Below are 15,729 nucleotides of genomic sequence, written 5' to 3' on the forward strand. Positions count from 1 at the left end.
TTTTTTCTCACTGCCAGAACACTCCTAAACTTTTCCTTAGTTCTCTAAACACCCCTATTCTCTCAATCAGTAGCTTTTGCTTCTGTTTTCTCTCTATTTTCTTGACTGTTCCAGGGGGGTCCCTTTTATAGGGATTGATCAGGAGTTTCTGATCAATCCCAATTCCTCTTTGAACGGGAATTCAGTCTTTGAATCCAATTGGACTCTTCTGATTGAATTCCCCTTCAGAGTGGGAGTCTTCAACTTTGAATCCTAGCCCTCCAAAATAAAAAAATAAAAAAAAAAATCTAGATAATTGGAAAGATAAATCAAAAGATAAAAAATTTTCAAATAATATCTGAAAATCAGCAAAAAATCAGAACAGATAATTAAAAAAAAAAAAGATAAGAATAATAATATAATAATAATAAATATATAACTATATACATATAAATCTATTCTAATGAAAAAAAATATATATATATATACATATATTAATACATAATAATAAATAATAAAATACACAAGAGAGAGAAAAAAAAATAAAAAAAAAATAAAAAATACGGGTAAAAATTCAATTGGGCCTTGCCCATTTGGGCCAGGCCCAAATGATCTGGGTCAGGCCCAATTGATCCGGGTCAGGCCCAATTGATCCGGGTCCGGACCTGATTGGGTGTCTACAATGCCGTCACGTGATTGACAATGCCTATTTATAATAAATGAACAGACATAAGTTTCTATAATAAATGACATTTGTACAATCATGACTTATATGAATAATCATCTATTTATCTTCAAATAGTTTTGACTATTTGTTATAAAATAATTATTTCTATTCAAACATAATTATTTAGAATATGAATAAAATTAATATAAAAATTAGATCTATTCACCAATAATTAAATTCTTTTTTTCAATGTGAGATACACTATAATTTAAACTATCAACATAAATTGAGAAATATCAACATTGTTACTCTCTAACTATAAAAAAAACCCTAATCTCTTCTTTTGAGTTAAATTGTTCATATTTTAATAAAATAAAAAAGAGTTGCATGCCATCACCTGATTGACAATGCCACTAGAAGTATTATGTCATATGCCAAATTGACTACCACATTAGTAAAATTGCCATGTGGCATATGATTGACATGTGTTAGATGCCGCATGGTGTGGAGAGTTACGTTAAACTCTTAGAGGGCATTTGGTTTGGAGGAAGTAACTTTTCATCCCAAAATCTTACTTTTTGTAATTTAATCCCATGATTTAGTTCACGAGGATTGTGATTCCTAAGGTTTTTTAAAATTTTCAACAGTGTCAAAAAGTAAAAAGTAGTGAAAATAAAAAACTCTCATCTTCTTGAAGTTTTTTAAGATTTCAAAAGGAAAGTGAAAATTTTTCCTCATTTGTCTTCAATTGTATTTTTTAGATTATATAAATAATATTATTTACCTTAGGAACGTAATAATTTTTTTATAAAATATTATGAAAATAACTTTTTTAATATACTTTAAACAAAGATCACGATTTTAACACAGTATTATTGAAATTTTCACAAAAGATATGATTAAAAATATGATATTTTTTGAAAAAATGAAAAAATTATTTTTTATAATTCAATAAAAATAGCATTTCTAAAATAACAAGCGTCTTATTTGTTAAAAATATGAAAAAATAATTTTTCAAAATTTAACAAGGATGGTGTTTTTAACATAAAAATTTTGTTAAAAAGATGATGTTTCTGTGACAAAAATGCAGTTTTTCTTAAAAATATTAAAAAATATTTTTCAAAATTCAACAAAGATGATATTTCTATATAAAAAACATAGTGTTTATTAAAAAGACGATTTGTAAGATAAAAACGCAGTTTTTGTTAAAAACATAAAAAATATATTTTTCAAAATTCAACAAAAATGATATTTTTAAGATGGAAAATGTAATATTTGTGGAAAAATAGATGTTTTTATGATAAAAGTATAGTTTTTATTAAAAATATGAAAAATATATTTTTTTCATATTTTTGTAAATTCAATAAAGATAATGTTTCTAAGATAAAAACATAATTTTTGTTGAAAACATGAAAAAATATATTTTTTAAAATTCAATAAAAACAACGTTTCTAAGATAAAAAAATATGGTTTTTGTTAAAAAGATAACTTTCTAAGATAAAAAAACACAGTTTTTGTTGAAAACATAAAAAAAATAAAATATTTTTATTTAATATTATTATATATAAAATCTAAAATATATTAGATCTGCCTTTTTTTTTCTTTGTAAGACCAATCAATGTTAAGATAGTGATTAGAATTATAAGATTATATTTGCTAAAAATTATAAAATATTAGTTTTTAGAATTATTTAATTTTAATGAAAACAATGTATTATTCATATGTTAGTATTTTGAATGTTACGTGTTATTCATGTATTATCATAATATAATAAAAAACTTTATTAAATAATTTTACATTTTTGTGAAACAAACACAAAAATTTTACATTCTTTAAGTCAATAAAACTAAAAATTCACATATTTCCTTTCAATATCACATTTCCTTTCAAAGTTTAAAAATTTCTTGAGAAAAATTTCTTTTTCCAAAAAAGACAAAACCCACCAATACACCCAAAAAGCTAAACCTGAGGCTACGAAAAAAAATTGTCCGATCAAAAAAACTTGAAGGTCTCATCCATGTCGTCTACTTTCACTAAGCCAGTAAAAGTGATAAAAGGAGATGGAAACTGCCGATCCAAGTCTAACCTCGGACTTTGTCTAAATTGAACTTCTTAAAACTCATTTTTTCCCTCACAACTCTCAATAGCAAAATGAAATTACCAACAAGTTTTTTTAAAGGTTGTTGTCTAAATTTCAATGTATGTTTGCAAGTATTCCCTTTCTTTTTTTTCTTTAAATTAATATTAATAAAAAAGCAAATGATTAAGTTTTTAGGTTTTTGCAATATAAATATAAATATAAATATAAGTTTTTTTAAAAAATAAATTAATTTAAATAAAAAGATGAATAAGAAAATTATTCTATTAATTTCAATGTATTTTTTGCAATTATTCATTTTTATTAAATTATATTAATAAAAAATAAAATATGAAGAGTTCGTAAAATTAAATTCTATACCATAAATAAAAATATTAATTTTTATTATATTGTTGAATAAATTAATTTAAATAAAAAGAAATTGACGAAACTTTATTATACTAATTTCATTGTATTGTTGAAAGTCTTTCTTCATTAAATTAATATTAATAAAAATAACAATAAAATATTGAATATTCATTTATGAATAAATTAATTTATATAAAAAAACATATAAAAAAATTGATAATTCGTATATTCGTGTCATGTAAAATATTAACAATTCGTGCATTTTTATTTTATTTTACATGAAAATTACGTATGCAGATACGAAAATCTGAAATATATATTTTATTTCATTTAACTCATATATGATTTTACTAAAAGTTTAAATCGTATCACATTTGTTTCTCTTTTCGTATACTTTTCGTATCATATTTTAGATTAATAAGAATATTTTCAGTGTATTTTTGCAAGTATTAATTTTTTTCATTAAATTAATATTGCTAAAAAGTAGAATATGAAAATTTATGTAAAATTAAGTTTCTACACAAATAAATACAAATAACAATTTAACAATTAATCATTTAAAATTAAAAATTTAAAAAGAAAAATATAAATCAAAATTTCAAAATTTTCTTTTTTTTTTACAACAAAAATTAATTAAAATTATAGGAAAAAGGAAAGTCCATAAGATATTGTTATATTGATTTGTATGATCTTTTCGTATTCAATTTATTTTAGAAAATTTTTCATATTCTACAAACCATTATTGAATTTATGTGAAATGATATGGACACAAAAAGCATAAAATGTTATTATATTAATTCAATTTTTTTATATTCCATTAATTGATAATTCGTGAATACATCTTTAAAAATAAAAATAATAAAAATTAATTTTATTTGAAAGTTTTTCATAATCTACAGAAATTGATTTATATTCTATTTTCATTCCAAATATTTATTTTTAAATTATTAATTCATGAAATATGCAAAGGTTTAAATTAATATAGTAACATTTGGTGACTTTTGATCTTTTTCATTTTATCCATATATAATTCGTTACAGTAGAAGAAAGATTTTAGACCACCAAGATTTCACTTTTATTTTTTAATGTTTCATGGTATTGCTATAATTAGATACGAGGTTAGTTTGTCTTTTTTATTTTTTTAATATATAGTATTATTTTTTTTAATATTTTTGTACGTTGTCTTAAAATTTTCTGCGTTTTTTTTTTTTTTTTAATTTTTATTTCAATGAAGCTTATATATTTATATTTAAAAAAAAAAACTTTCATATTTTAAACATATATATGTACATGCATACATATATGTATATGTATAAAAATATATTTGTAAATATTTTTGAAGAAAGTAAATATTTTACATAGTTTAAGATCATAATTAAATGCGCAATGAATGCATATACAGATTAATTAATTCATAAACAGAATAGAGTGAATTACTTAGGTATTTGAACAGAAACAAATAAAAAGAAAAAACAGAATCCAACAGAACAGTCACACACGATTAGTTTTGTACAACTCATTATGAACTATTTTACACATGTAAACCTCGCATAAAACAAATGGTGGCCAGTTGTCCAGTTTCCTTTCTCTCCATCACCAACTGTTTCTCTCACTCGAGACCAAACAGATTCCTGATTCCTTGCTTGACAAATTCTTCGCTTGCTGCTCAAAATGAAAAAAAAAAAAAATTTGTAGGTAAAAAAATTCTTAATTTCAGTAACCAGATTTACAGTAACCTCAAATACCAAAAAGAAAAGAAATTCTTTCTGTAAGATAATTAGAATAGAAATGTACTAGGATTAGGATCCAAGAAATTATAATTTGGAAGTGATATACAAGGAATGAAATAGAGAATACCTGTTACATCGGGGTCATCTAACACATTCATAGCATCATCGACCATAGCATCGGAGTCTTTCAAGAACAATACATTTACACCGGCGGGCAAGTTCAGGGCTTTAGTTATGTTATCTTCTGGAACATCCTTACCGAAGATAATCAATTCCTTGAGATGTGTCTTACTGCCAAATTTCGCTGCTTTAACTTCATCCGCATCTATTGTATTCCCCACCAGCTTTATACAAAGAGAAGTAAGGCGATCCAAGTTTTCCAGATCCCCGATTCTAAATTCTTTGGAGTCATTGCGATCAGCTCTCACAATGATCCCTGATGCATCCCTAAGAGAAGTTAATTTTGCCAAACCTTTCGGGCAGCAGGTTAGACGTGGGCAACCCAAAAGATTAAGGTACCTCAAGTTGGTAAGTTTCCCGATTGCTTTTGGCAGTTTCTCAAGATGTATACAAAATGAAATTTCCAAGAATTGCAAATTATATAATTCACTCACCGTTTCAGGCAAGACTTTCATATTCCAAATGCGTGACAAGTCAAGATACCTCAAATGTATCAGTTTCCCTATTTCTTTGGGAATTCCTTTATCCAGACGACAAAGCCCGGACATAGGATCGGCACTCAAATCCAGTAGCCTTAAACGTTTTGAGTGATTAAATAAGTTACACAAGTCTTGATTTGTCAAGACATCCTTTTTGCTCGTCAGTTGAAGTTGCCTCCACCAAGTTTCAAGTATTGAAGAAGACGCACCCTGTTCTCCATTTATATCAAGCTTCTGGGTTCCTCTCACATCATGAACGGATGTTACAAGGCTCCGCAGATCCTTTGCACCGACAATGGACTTAGGAAAAGAAGTCTCTCCTCCAAGTACCATCCTTAAATGGCGAGTTTTTTTGCAAGATAAGCTTAGTGTCGGTTTTTCACTCTTATTGATACTCTCCAACACAAATTCATCTTTTGTCAAAAATTGGAGGAATTCATGTATAAAGTCATGCATCTTACAGGCAACTACCCGATTCTCTAAGACAGAGTTTCTAAAATTTTGGAAAAACCCACGAGATGCTAAGAATTTGAAGTATTCTTCACCCGTTAATTCCAACTCCGAATTTTCATCAGACTCTAGATAACCTTGCGCCATCCAATAGCGAATCAACACGTCTTTCATTATAAGAAAATCCTTTGGAAAAATAGCACAATAAAGGAGGCATGGCCTTATAGCAGGGGGTAAATTGCAGTAACTTAAAAATAGAGGATTAAAAACTTCTTTTGCAAACTTTAATTTCCATATTTCATTTTCTAAAATGTGTTCCCACTCTTCTTTACTGCTTCTACTTTGCAATATTCCTCCTAAAGTCTTTGCAACAAGCGGCAAGCCATTACATTTTCTTGCAATTTTTTTCCCAATTTCTTCAAATTCTTTACAATTTTTTTGGTCTCCTCCATTAAATGCTATATCTCTAAGAATTAACCAACATTGGTCGTCACTTAATTTTTCTAGACGACAGACATGGGAGGATTTTAAGCCTTTTGTAACTGACTCGTTACGAGAAGTTACCAGAAACCTACTTCCTTCCGGACTACTACAGAAGATTTTTTTTAGAGGTTCCCATTCTTCTACTTTCTCTATCCACACATCATCCAAAACAAGGAGAACTTTCTTTCCCTGAATTTTTTTATGGATTTTTTCAAGAAGGGTTTGTAATGGAAGTGGACCAATGTCATGTTTTTCAAGGGCTATGAGAATTGCTTTTGAAATTGCGGTAAGATCAAAACAGTTTGAGACACTGACCCAAAGTTTTTCATGGAACTGAGCTTTAACATCATCATCATTATAGACTAGCTGGGAGAGAGCTGTTTTTCCTATTCCTCCTATCCCCAATATAGAGATGGTTTTGAGGTGATCACCAATTTCTTCATCCTGACTTAACAAGTTACTTTTTATGTTCTTCTTCTCCTCCTCTCGCCCATGTAATTTTGACTCATCAACAAAGGATACAGTTTCAATTTTATGTTGTTTAATTTTCACTCCTGTCAACCGACTGTCTTTTTGTTCAACAATATCGGATATTTTTTTATTGATTTTCTTTATTTTTACAGCAAAATCACGACGCCAAAGAAGCTGCCGAAAAGAAAAGCATGGAATGAAGGGAAATACCTTCCTCTTGAGAAAAGAAGCATTCTGCAATTTAAGGAGTGCAGTGTTCCATTCATCCAGTTCATCCTCCACGTCATAAGCTGTTTCTTTGAGATTCTCCAACCAATGCTTGATACGCTCTTCCTTCGTCTGTTTTTCTTCGGCATCTTCAAGCAAGCCATGGATCTCCCCAAGATTACTCTCCAGTTTTTTGACTTCTTCCTCGACCCCACTTTGTAGCTGCCATTGTCGTTGGCTGTTTTGAATTAAAAGTGTTGTTAATTGTCCCAGAACTGCAGAAATGAGAGCGTCCATCTTTCAAGGGATAAATTGATTGGTGGATGTAGAGAGGGTGATCAATGATTAGGTACAAAGATTGAAATATGAGTTGAAAGTTGGTTTGATGATCAATGATTAGGTAAAGAGATTGAAATATGAGGTGAAAGTTGGTTTTGTATATGATTGTTGCCTATTCTCCTTCGTCTAATTTATGGCACTTCAAAAGGAATAAAATCCTACATCAAATTACAAGAAAGCTTCATGCTTTTGGCTAACCAAAGTAACAAGCAAGGGCAACAAAATTCAGTTAATAATTTGTTGTTGATTTACCCCACGTGTATTCTCATTAGTTTTAAATTTTGATTCCCAAAATTTCTAACAAGGGTATTTTGATTCCTTTATGATCAATGAAGTTAACTAATTTCTTCAAGGTTATTTTAAATTTGTTGCTATCTTATTCAACCAAAATGTTCTTGATGATCTTACACACAATAGTTTATCAAAGATTGCATCAAAAGGATGTTTAGTTCTTTCCCTAGACCCATGAGGAGAGACAAAGAGACATTTTCCCAAACATTTGATAAACAGACCACCTAAAACTTCTTGAAACAAAAATTTTCTTGCGCCTAACTTAATTCTATCGGTTTATTGTTGAGTTGAACCCCAACATTATGAGCCAAATGTAATCAAATTAAACTTGGACTTGATCCAGTTATGGGTTTTTTTTTTTTTTTTTTTTAATTATAGTGTGATAATCGGTAAAGGGATTGCAAATATTAAAATTTAAATTTCAAATTTGTTAGGTATCACATCTTAGAAAGTGTTTAATTTAGGATAATCAATCTAAAAATCAGGATGATCTGCACTTGATAATTAACATTATTTTGTTTAGTAATAATTTAGAAATCCAACATTTCAATTATTTTAAATCATTATAGTGATAAGTTCATTATTTTGAGGAATGATCTGATTCTAACTTAAATGATGAAAAATTTTTATCCATGAGGAAGTGATTTTCAATATTATTTTCTAACTAATATAGTCTGACGAAAATATATAATTAACATTACCTAGAAATTGACTAGAGAAATTTCAAAACCTATTTTTCTAATAACTTTATGTCATTGAATAAATATTTATTGATTAGAAAAAATAATGAATTTATCTGATTATTTTTAAAAAATTTATTTTTATGAAAATTAATTTATACTTTGATTTTTTTGTAAAATAATGTTTAAATATTTTATAAATTAATAATTCAATAAGTACTAAATTTTTTGCATTCTTTTTGTAAATTTATTTTGGATATTTTGTACTCTATGATTTATTTATTTTTACATCAAATACAATAATGTAAGATCACTAGTGATTAATAATATTGCACAAAATATCATAATCTAAGATCACTAATAATTAAATCACTTTGGTGGCCTTATCACCATAGTATTAGATTTCAATGATGATCTTGAAAATGGTACTAAATATTATTTTAAAAATGATTGCATAAACCAACTTAACTAAATTTCATATTCACATCGGTTGGTAGCTGGTTATTAGCAAATTAGTGTAAGATCAATTAGAAATTATATAAGTTATCAAAGGTTGTGAAGGTGGAGAGCAAGTGCCCCAGCATTGCAGTGAAATAAAGTGTCGGAAATTAAAACCTAGGTGAGGTAATTGGATTGATTTCGTCTTCCATTTTTATTCTCATTCTTTTCTCCTCAAGGGAGACAAGGGAAAGAACTTAATTACTTTCTTAATCCTGAAAAAATGTGGGAATATAAAAAATTAAAACCTGAAGCAACTCCATGGATTCTGCCTTCATTTTCCTGTTCTCATTCTTTTATTCTTTTATGGGAGCCAAAGGAAAGGAATTTACTTTTTGTTTTCATATATCTTTGCAACATTTTTTTTATTCATCTGAATTTGTTAGGTTTAAATTAATTACAAGAGGTAAACTTGAGTTTTTTTTTTAATCAAACCATGTATAGTAATTTAATATTATGTTTGGTACACAAGATTATGATAAAATAAAATAAGATAATATTATAAATAAGATTATATTAAATAATATCATTTTATCTTATGTTTGATGTGTGTAAAGATTAAGATAGGATGATTTATTTATTGATCAAAATTATTTTTCTTCAAAATTTATATAATTTAAATTATTGATATAATTTTTTAAAAAATAATAAAACATGTAAGTTTAATTCGATAAATTAAAACTAATCCCTTGCTTTTTCAAAGGATAAAATTACCTATTGACATAAGATATCCATTTCTTTTAATAATCTAATCTTTTTATTTAAGTGCATAACATGTGATAAAATGATTAATATCTTATAATTCAACTAATTTTATATGCCAAACCTAACTTAAGAACTTATCTGACAATGTATTCCATAACTACTTCACTTTTTTCAAGGTTCAAATCCTAGATTAAAAACAAAAAAAAATCAAACTATAATTATTAAGACATCCCTTTGTGTCCATCTTTTTCTCTTTGCTATAAAAAAGCTGAGGAAAAAACATATTAAAAACTTTAAAAATATTTTCCTTTAATTATGAAAACACTATTAAAAATAAACTTTTTGAATTGATTTAAACTTTGATTTAGCGAATTAAGTAAAAAAAAAAAATCATTTAAGTCGAAATTAAATTTTTATTTTCATTATATTTTTACGTCAATGTTATCAGACTTGAAAAAAAGGAAAATATTTAGAGTTAATGAATAGGTTAGTTGTTGGCTTTTGTGCTACGCAAGAAGTATTGCTTTTTTTTTTTTTCAAACTTATAAATCATTTTATCATTATCATTTTTAAACAATTTAATACACTAAAACAGGATTACTAATAGAAAAAAAAAAAACATAAAAATGGCTAAAAAATATCTCAATCAATTGAGGCTTTGACCCAAGTTTGATGGGCTAAAAAAAAAGCTTGGAGGAAAGGATTTGGTCTAGGTCGGATGTGAAAAAGGAATACACAGAGAACTCATGACTTGAACTCTGCCTCTTGCTTTATTGGCTAAAGAAGTTTTATGAAGAGACGGGAATCCTAATTTAGTTAGGATCTTTTCTCTCTTTTTCTTTTGTAAGGTTATGCCCTCCCCTAAAAAAAAAAAAAAATCATGACTTTAACCTAGCTAGCAAGTTGGGCGGCTTTCTCAAATATAATATCTGAAGTGATTTTATCTCATAATTAAAAAGAAGTAAAATCTTTGAAAGTACAATCTTTAACGCATCATATTGATGTAAGAAATTTTTTATATTATTAACAAAATTAAATTTTTAGTAATTTTATTTTTTTGAAAAAAATTTAGTTAATCTTACACGCACCACAACTATATTATTAAAAAGTGAGTAAGAAGTTATGAACAATTGAATTAAGAGAAGACACAACACTGGTTATAACTAGCCAATCAATTAACGAGGAATGCCACTAAACAAAAAACCCACAGAAACTTAATTTAAAAAATTAAAAAAAAAACTAATTATTTGGATAGAAAACAACCTCAAAATAAATAAAGGAACAATCTGAAATAGCCCGGCATTATATTTCAAAATGAGCTTCTAAATACATCCTGATTTTGATCTTTACACTAGAATTTTTACCCGGCTCCGCTGGGTTTTCTTAAGTAGCACAAGTTTTTTTAATCAATGACAAAAATATTATTTTTTATATATAATGTTCAAAGAGAAAATTTCTTGTTAGTAAAAAGATTGAAAATTAATCAAAAAGAATAATACACCATGCGGTGTTTTACTTTTGGCAACCAACTTTTTATAGTATGATGTCATGTTAGTTTTATTGAAATAAGGTTATCATAATCAATGATATTGACAATAAAAAAATTTAAGTGTAAAGTTAGCATAAAGTTGCGTCAAAGCATTCCGCAACATATACATAAATCAAACAATAGTTCATAGAAATGAAGTTCGGGTTTTAAAATAACTTGAGTTATAGGTTATATAATGTAGATATTCTATTTTGTTCAATAAATTTTTGAAAATAAAATGGGCTTCATTCACGAGCTGAGCCTTAGTATGAAATTTAGGCTGAAAAGATCAAAAGCTTAAAAAGATGTTAATTTTACTTTTGATTTTAGATTTTGATTTTTTTAATATTTTTTTGTTCTAATTTTAGTTTTGTTTCGAAACGGTCAAAGAAAAAAGAAAAAAAAAATTTTTGATTTTTAATTTTAATTTTAGTTTCAATTTTCCATTTGGACTTTGTTTTTACTTTTAATTTTTTTTTTTTTTTTAAAAAGATAGAAAATCAAAACGTGTGATTTGTTTTTTAGAGAATTTTGGGATTTTGATGAAATTTAATGATTAAATAATTTTTGGAAAGCTTGGATTCTGATTCAATGAAGAAAAGGAAAGATCACAGGAACTTTAAATCTGGAAATCTTGTTGAAGATTCTGTGAAATCTTGGATTTTTCCAAGTTAATCACTATATAAAAGGACTCAATATGTGAATCAAAGAAGGGAAGGAAGGAAAAGAACGGGAAGCAATTAGAAAGATGAGGAAAGCAGGATGTCAAGATCAACCAAGGGCTTATTGAAAAGCACGAAGAATAAGTATCAAGCAAGAATAGGCATCAAGCAGCAAGCAACTTTTTTAGAAAGATTTTGAGTCTATTTTTGAGGATTCTCCAGACTAGGAATGAGCAAAGGAAAAAGTGAGTTGCCCAGTGGCTTTGGCGGCAATAATTTGTGGTGGAGCTTGGTGTCTGGTAAGAAAAGGCTACAGAAAAAAGAAGAAGAAGTTTAAAAATGCAACACTTTGCTTGAAAAAAGCAACATTCTGTAAGTTTAAGTAAAAGAGGAAAGCTAAAGGAAGGTGAGGGACCAATGATTAACACTTGGCCCAATTAAAGGAAGCCTAACTCAAGTTTCAAGACTTGGATCAAGTTAAGATTTAAATTTACCAAGCTAATAATAAACTGAAGCATTGCCTAAGCCCAATTTTGGTAATTTTTCATATTTTTTATTTTAATTTTGTTATTTTTATTTTTATCTCTAAAAAAAAAACTTTGATAAGATATTTTATAATTTGTATATTTTATTTATGATTTTATTTGCATGATTTTTTATATATTTATTTACATAATTTATATTTTTAATTACATGATTATATATTTAATTACATGTTTTATATTATTAATTACATGATTATATATTTAATTGTATGATTATTTATTTATTTATTTTTGTGATTATATGGTTATTAATATATTTATTTACATAGTTATTTATTTATTTATTATTATTGCATGATTTTATATTTATTACAAGATATGATATTATATGTTATTATATGATTAATATTATATTTGAATGATATCTAATTGCATGTTTTTTTTATTTATTGTGTGCATAATTGCATGATCGTAATTATTAATATATTTCTATGATTATATTTGATTTCATTATTATACATTTGCATGGTATTTTATATTTTTGCATAATAATTTTTGTATGGTATAATTTTAAATATTTATTGTATGATTGCTTGATATTTTGATAGAATTTTTGCATCACCATGTTATGATTTTGGTTTGCTTGATAAAAATCATCTTTGATAAGGATTAGGTAAGATAACACATAATTAATTTCATACCAATTTTGGGCATAAAAGGGGTGCTAACACCTTCTTTACATGTAACTGACTCCCGAATCTTAGTTTTGATAATGTAGACCATAACTTCTTCCTTTTAGGAATTCTTAACTTAGGCTTAGAATAACCCTAAAAAAGATAAATTTACATAGGTAGCCAATCACATCTAGTTAAAAAATATTACTGACGATTCCATGATTTTTGTGTCTAATGAGTAGGTTATCCAAACCTAAACATTATGATGGTTTGGCAACTCCACTAGGAAAATTAAAGAGTCAAGCCATTAGTTAGTTATGTGTTATCTTAAGCCTTACTTTGATAGTTTTTATTATGTAATTATTTATGGGGGCTAACTTATTTATTTGTGATTTCTTATTTGTTTGTTTTGTAGATATTATTTTTTTATTCACATCTATTTATTCAATTACTTGGCATGTACCTTTACATACACTATACTTGCATTCATGCATACGCTCTATACTCGGACTTTATCTTTTATCAGGAGGGAGTAAGTACTTACACTCTTATAAGATGATAACATTCATATGAACTAGCGAAAACTCTTACTTAAATTGAACCCTTTCCATTTGAGCTTATAATGGAGGGAGAGGATTGGGTTGCCCTAATAGTTTATAATGGATGATGATGTAAAGAACAATTTGAGAGCTTTTAGATTATCAAGCCTTTGAACTTAGCATGTACATGAATCCTAAGGATCCAAACCTAGGCTAGAGCCCTGCCCTTTCTTTAATTAAAAAAAAAAAAAACTAAATAGGACGCATGTGATAGTTATTATTCTTGTAAATTTATGTTATTACTTGTATATATTTTTGTATACTAACCTTTTATATTTTGTTATTCCTTCTATATATTATATTATGTTAACTAACCTTTTTTTTTTCTCTCTACTTTATTGTGCATGCATGTATCATTGAGATTTACATAATAAGTGATTGCCACAAAACATTTTTAACAAAAAGAATCTTAAGTACATCTATGGAGAGCCTATCAAAGTTTCTTATGTGCTTGAGAATAAAGTTCGAGAAAGCTCAGCTTAAAAGAGGTGATTGTTTGCAAGCCAATTATGTAACTACTCTGCTTGCCAAAATCTATCTCAATCTCAAATGAAATGATCTTAGTAATTTGATTAGTATTTGGAACCAATCAAGTGTCACTGCCAAGAAGACTTTCAAAAAAAAGTTTGGGGACCTTGCATTACTTCTTTTAGTCCTTGTTGATGATAAGCTTATTAGAGCCATGGTTTAGTTTTGGGACCTTTCATATTGCTGCTTTGTGTTCAATAAGGTTGACATAGTGCCAACTATTAAAGAATATTCAACTCTCCTTCATTTGGATCTCCTTAATCCTAATAAGGTATATTGGAAAAATAAAAAGACTAGTCATCGAAAAAAACTTGTTCAAATGATGGTCATAGATATCCAAAATGTTGATAATTAGGTAAAAAAAAAAGGTGAAAATGTTGGTATTCCTTAATCCATTGTTCGTGACTTTATATACAAATATTTTGGCACTGAAAGAGGAATGGATTTGATGGCATTGGCTTTATATTGGATAATGGTATTTCCAAAAGTAATTGGTTCTATTGATGTTGCAGTGGTGAATTTTTTTGATCAACTTAGTTAACAAATCAACCCTATTCCTACAATATTGGCTAAGACTATTAGATCTTTAAATCATTGTCATCGAAATAAAATGGGTCGTTTTGCTAAATGTGCTTAATTATTAACCATTTGGATGAAAAATTATATAAAGAATAATGGTAGTAATTTTCGCAAGCCATATTTCACTATAAACACTCCCATCAAAGAATTTTGTGAAAATAAATGGCCTACACAAAACTTCAAGGAAGTATGGATCTTATTTCTACATAAGCTCACTAGCCAATATGTGTTATAAAGAGCTCTTTGGATGCCTTATGAAAAAGTATTATATGATTGGGAAGATAAGCTTTGGGTTCCTCTCTTAGGCTTTTGGGATGCAGAAGTTATTCTCCCATATGGTGCAAAAACAATATGGTTGTGAACAATTTATCCCAACCATTTTTGGACTTAGTAAAATGGAGTTCTCATATGTTGAAATTGATGCCTTCATAAAGATAGGCAAAGCCTAACAAGTTTAGAATTTGCTTCAAATAAAAGATAGCAAAAGATGCTCAAATGAGGTTATCTTTGAGTATTTTGTGTGGCACATTAGATGAGGTAAAGACATTAAAATCTCTGAAGAACAACTCCAAATGGCCCAATGAAATCACCATACCTTGATCCTTTATTAGTAATGGAAATTGTTAAAGAAAAGCTTCAAGTTGAAAAAGATGAATTAGAGCTTAAAAACAAAAGGCTAAAAAAGGCGTTAGGGGGAAGAATGGACAAAAAGGTTCAAACACTCAAACATCAAAGGGATGAATAGAAAAATCTTTTTTCTAATCTCAACATTATGCAGTCATCCAACAATCATGAGTTAGCCCAACTTTTGAAAGAAAATGGACAATTGCAAGCAAAGATGCAAGAAAAAGATGAAGCACTCACCAAAGCACAAAAGTACATCCAAATGCTCAATGCGATAGTGGTTGAAATTGAAACACAAATGGGTGTTGTGAATGAAGAATGTGAGCAAGCTAAGGAAGCATATGTGAGAAAACATAACCAATTAGAACCCCTGCTTGACCAAATCACTATAGCTACTTATAAAGCCAAGGACATTGCAGAAAAAATTAAAGAATGGAAGACAAAG

General features: G+C 27.4%; 1 protein-coding gene across 1 annotated transcript; it reads right to left on the bottom strand.

The window, feature by feature from the left end:
- Window positions 1-4,494: 4,494 nt before the first annotated feature.
- Window positions 4,495-7,781, bottom strand: LOC111313200 (putative disease resistance protein RGA3). Its single transcript, XM_089752611.1, has 2 exons — window positions 4,950-7,781; window positions 4,495-4,754 (listed from the first exon to the last, which is right to left on the bottom strand). Exons 1-2 carry the CDS (start codon window positions 7,387-7,389, stop codon window positions 4,702-4,704), a joined length of 2,493 nt encoding a protein of 830 aa, XP_089608737.1. The 5' UTR covers window positions 7,390-7,781; the 3' UTR covers window positions 4,495-4,701.
- Between the last annotated feature and the right edge of the window lie 7,948 nt (window positions 7,782-15,729).

The sequence above is a fragment of the Durio zibethinus genome, chromosome 23, assembly GCF_047325235.1.
Source record: "Durio zibethinus cultivar Kanyao isolate XHJ-2024 chromosome 23, ASM4732523v1, whole genome shotgun sequence".
Taxonomy (NCBI): Eukaryota; Viridiplantae; Streptophyta; class Magnoliopsida; order Malvales; family Malvaceae; genus Durio; species Durio zibethinus.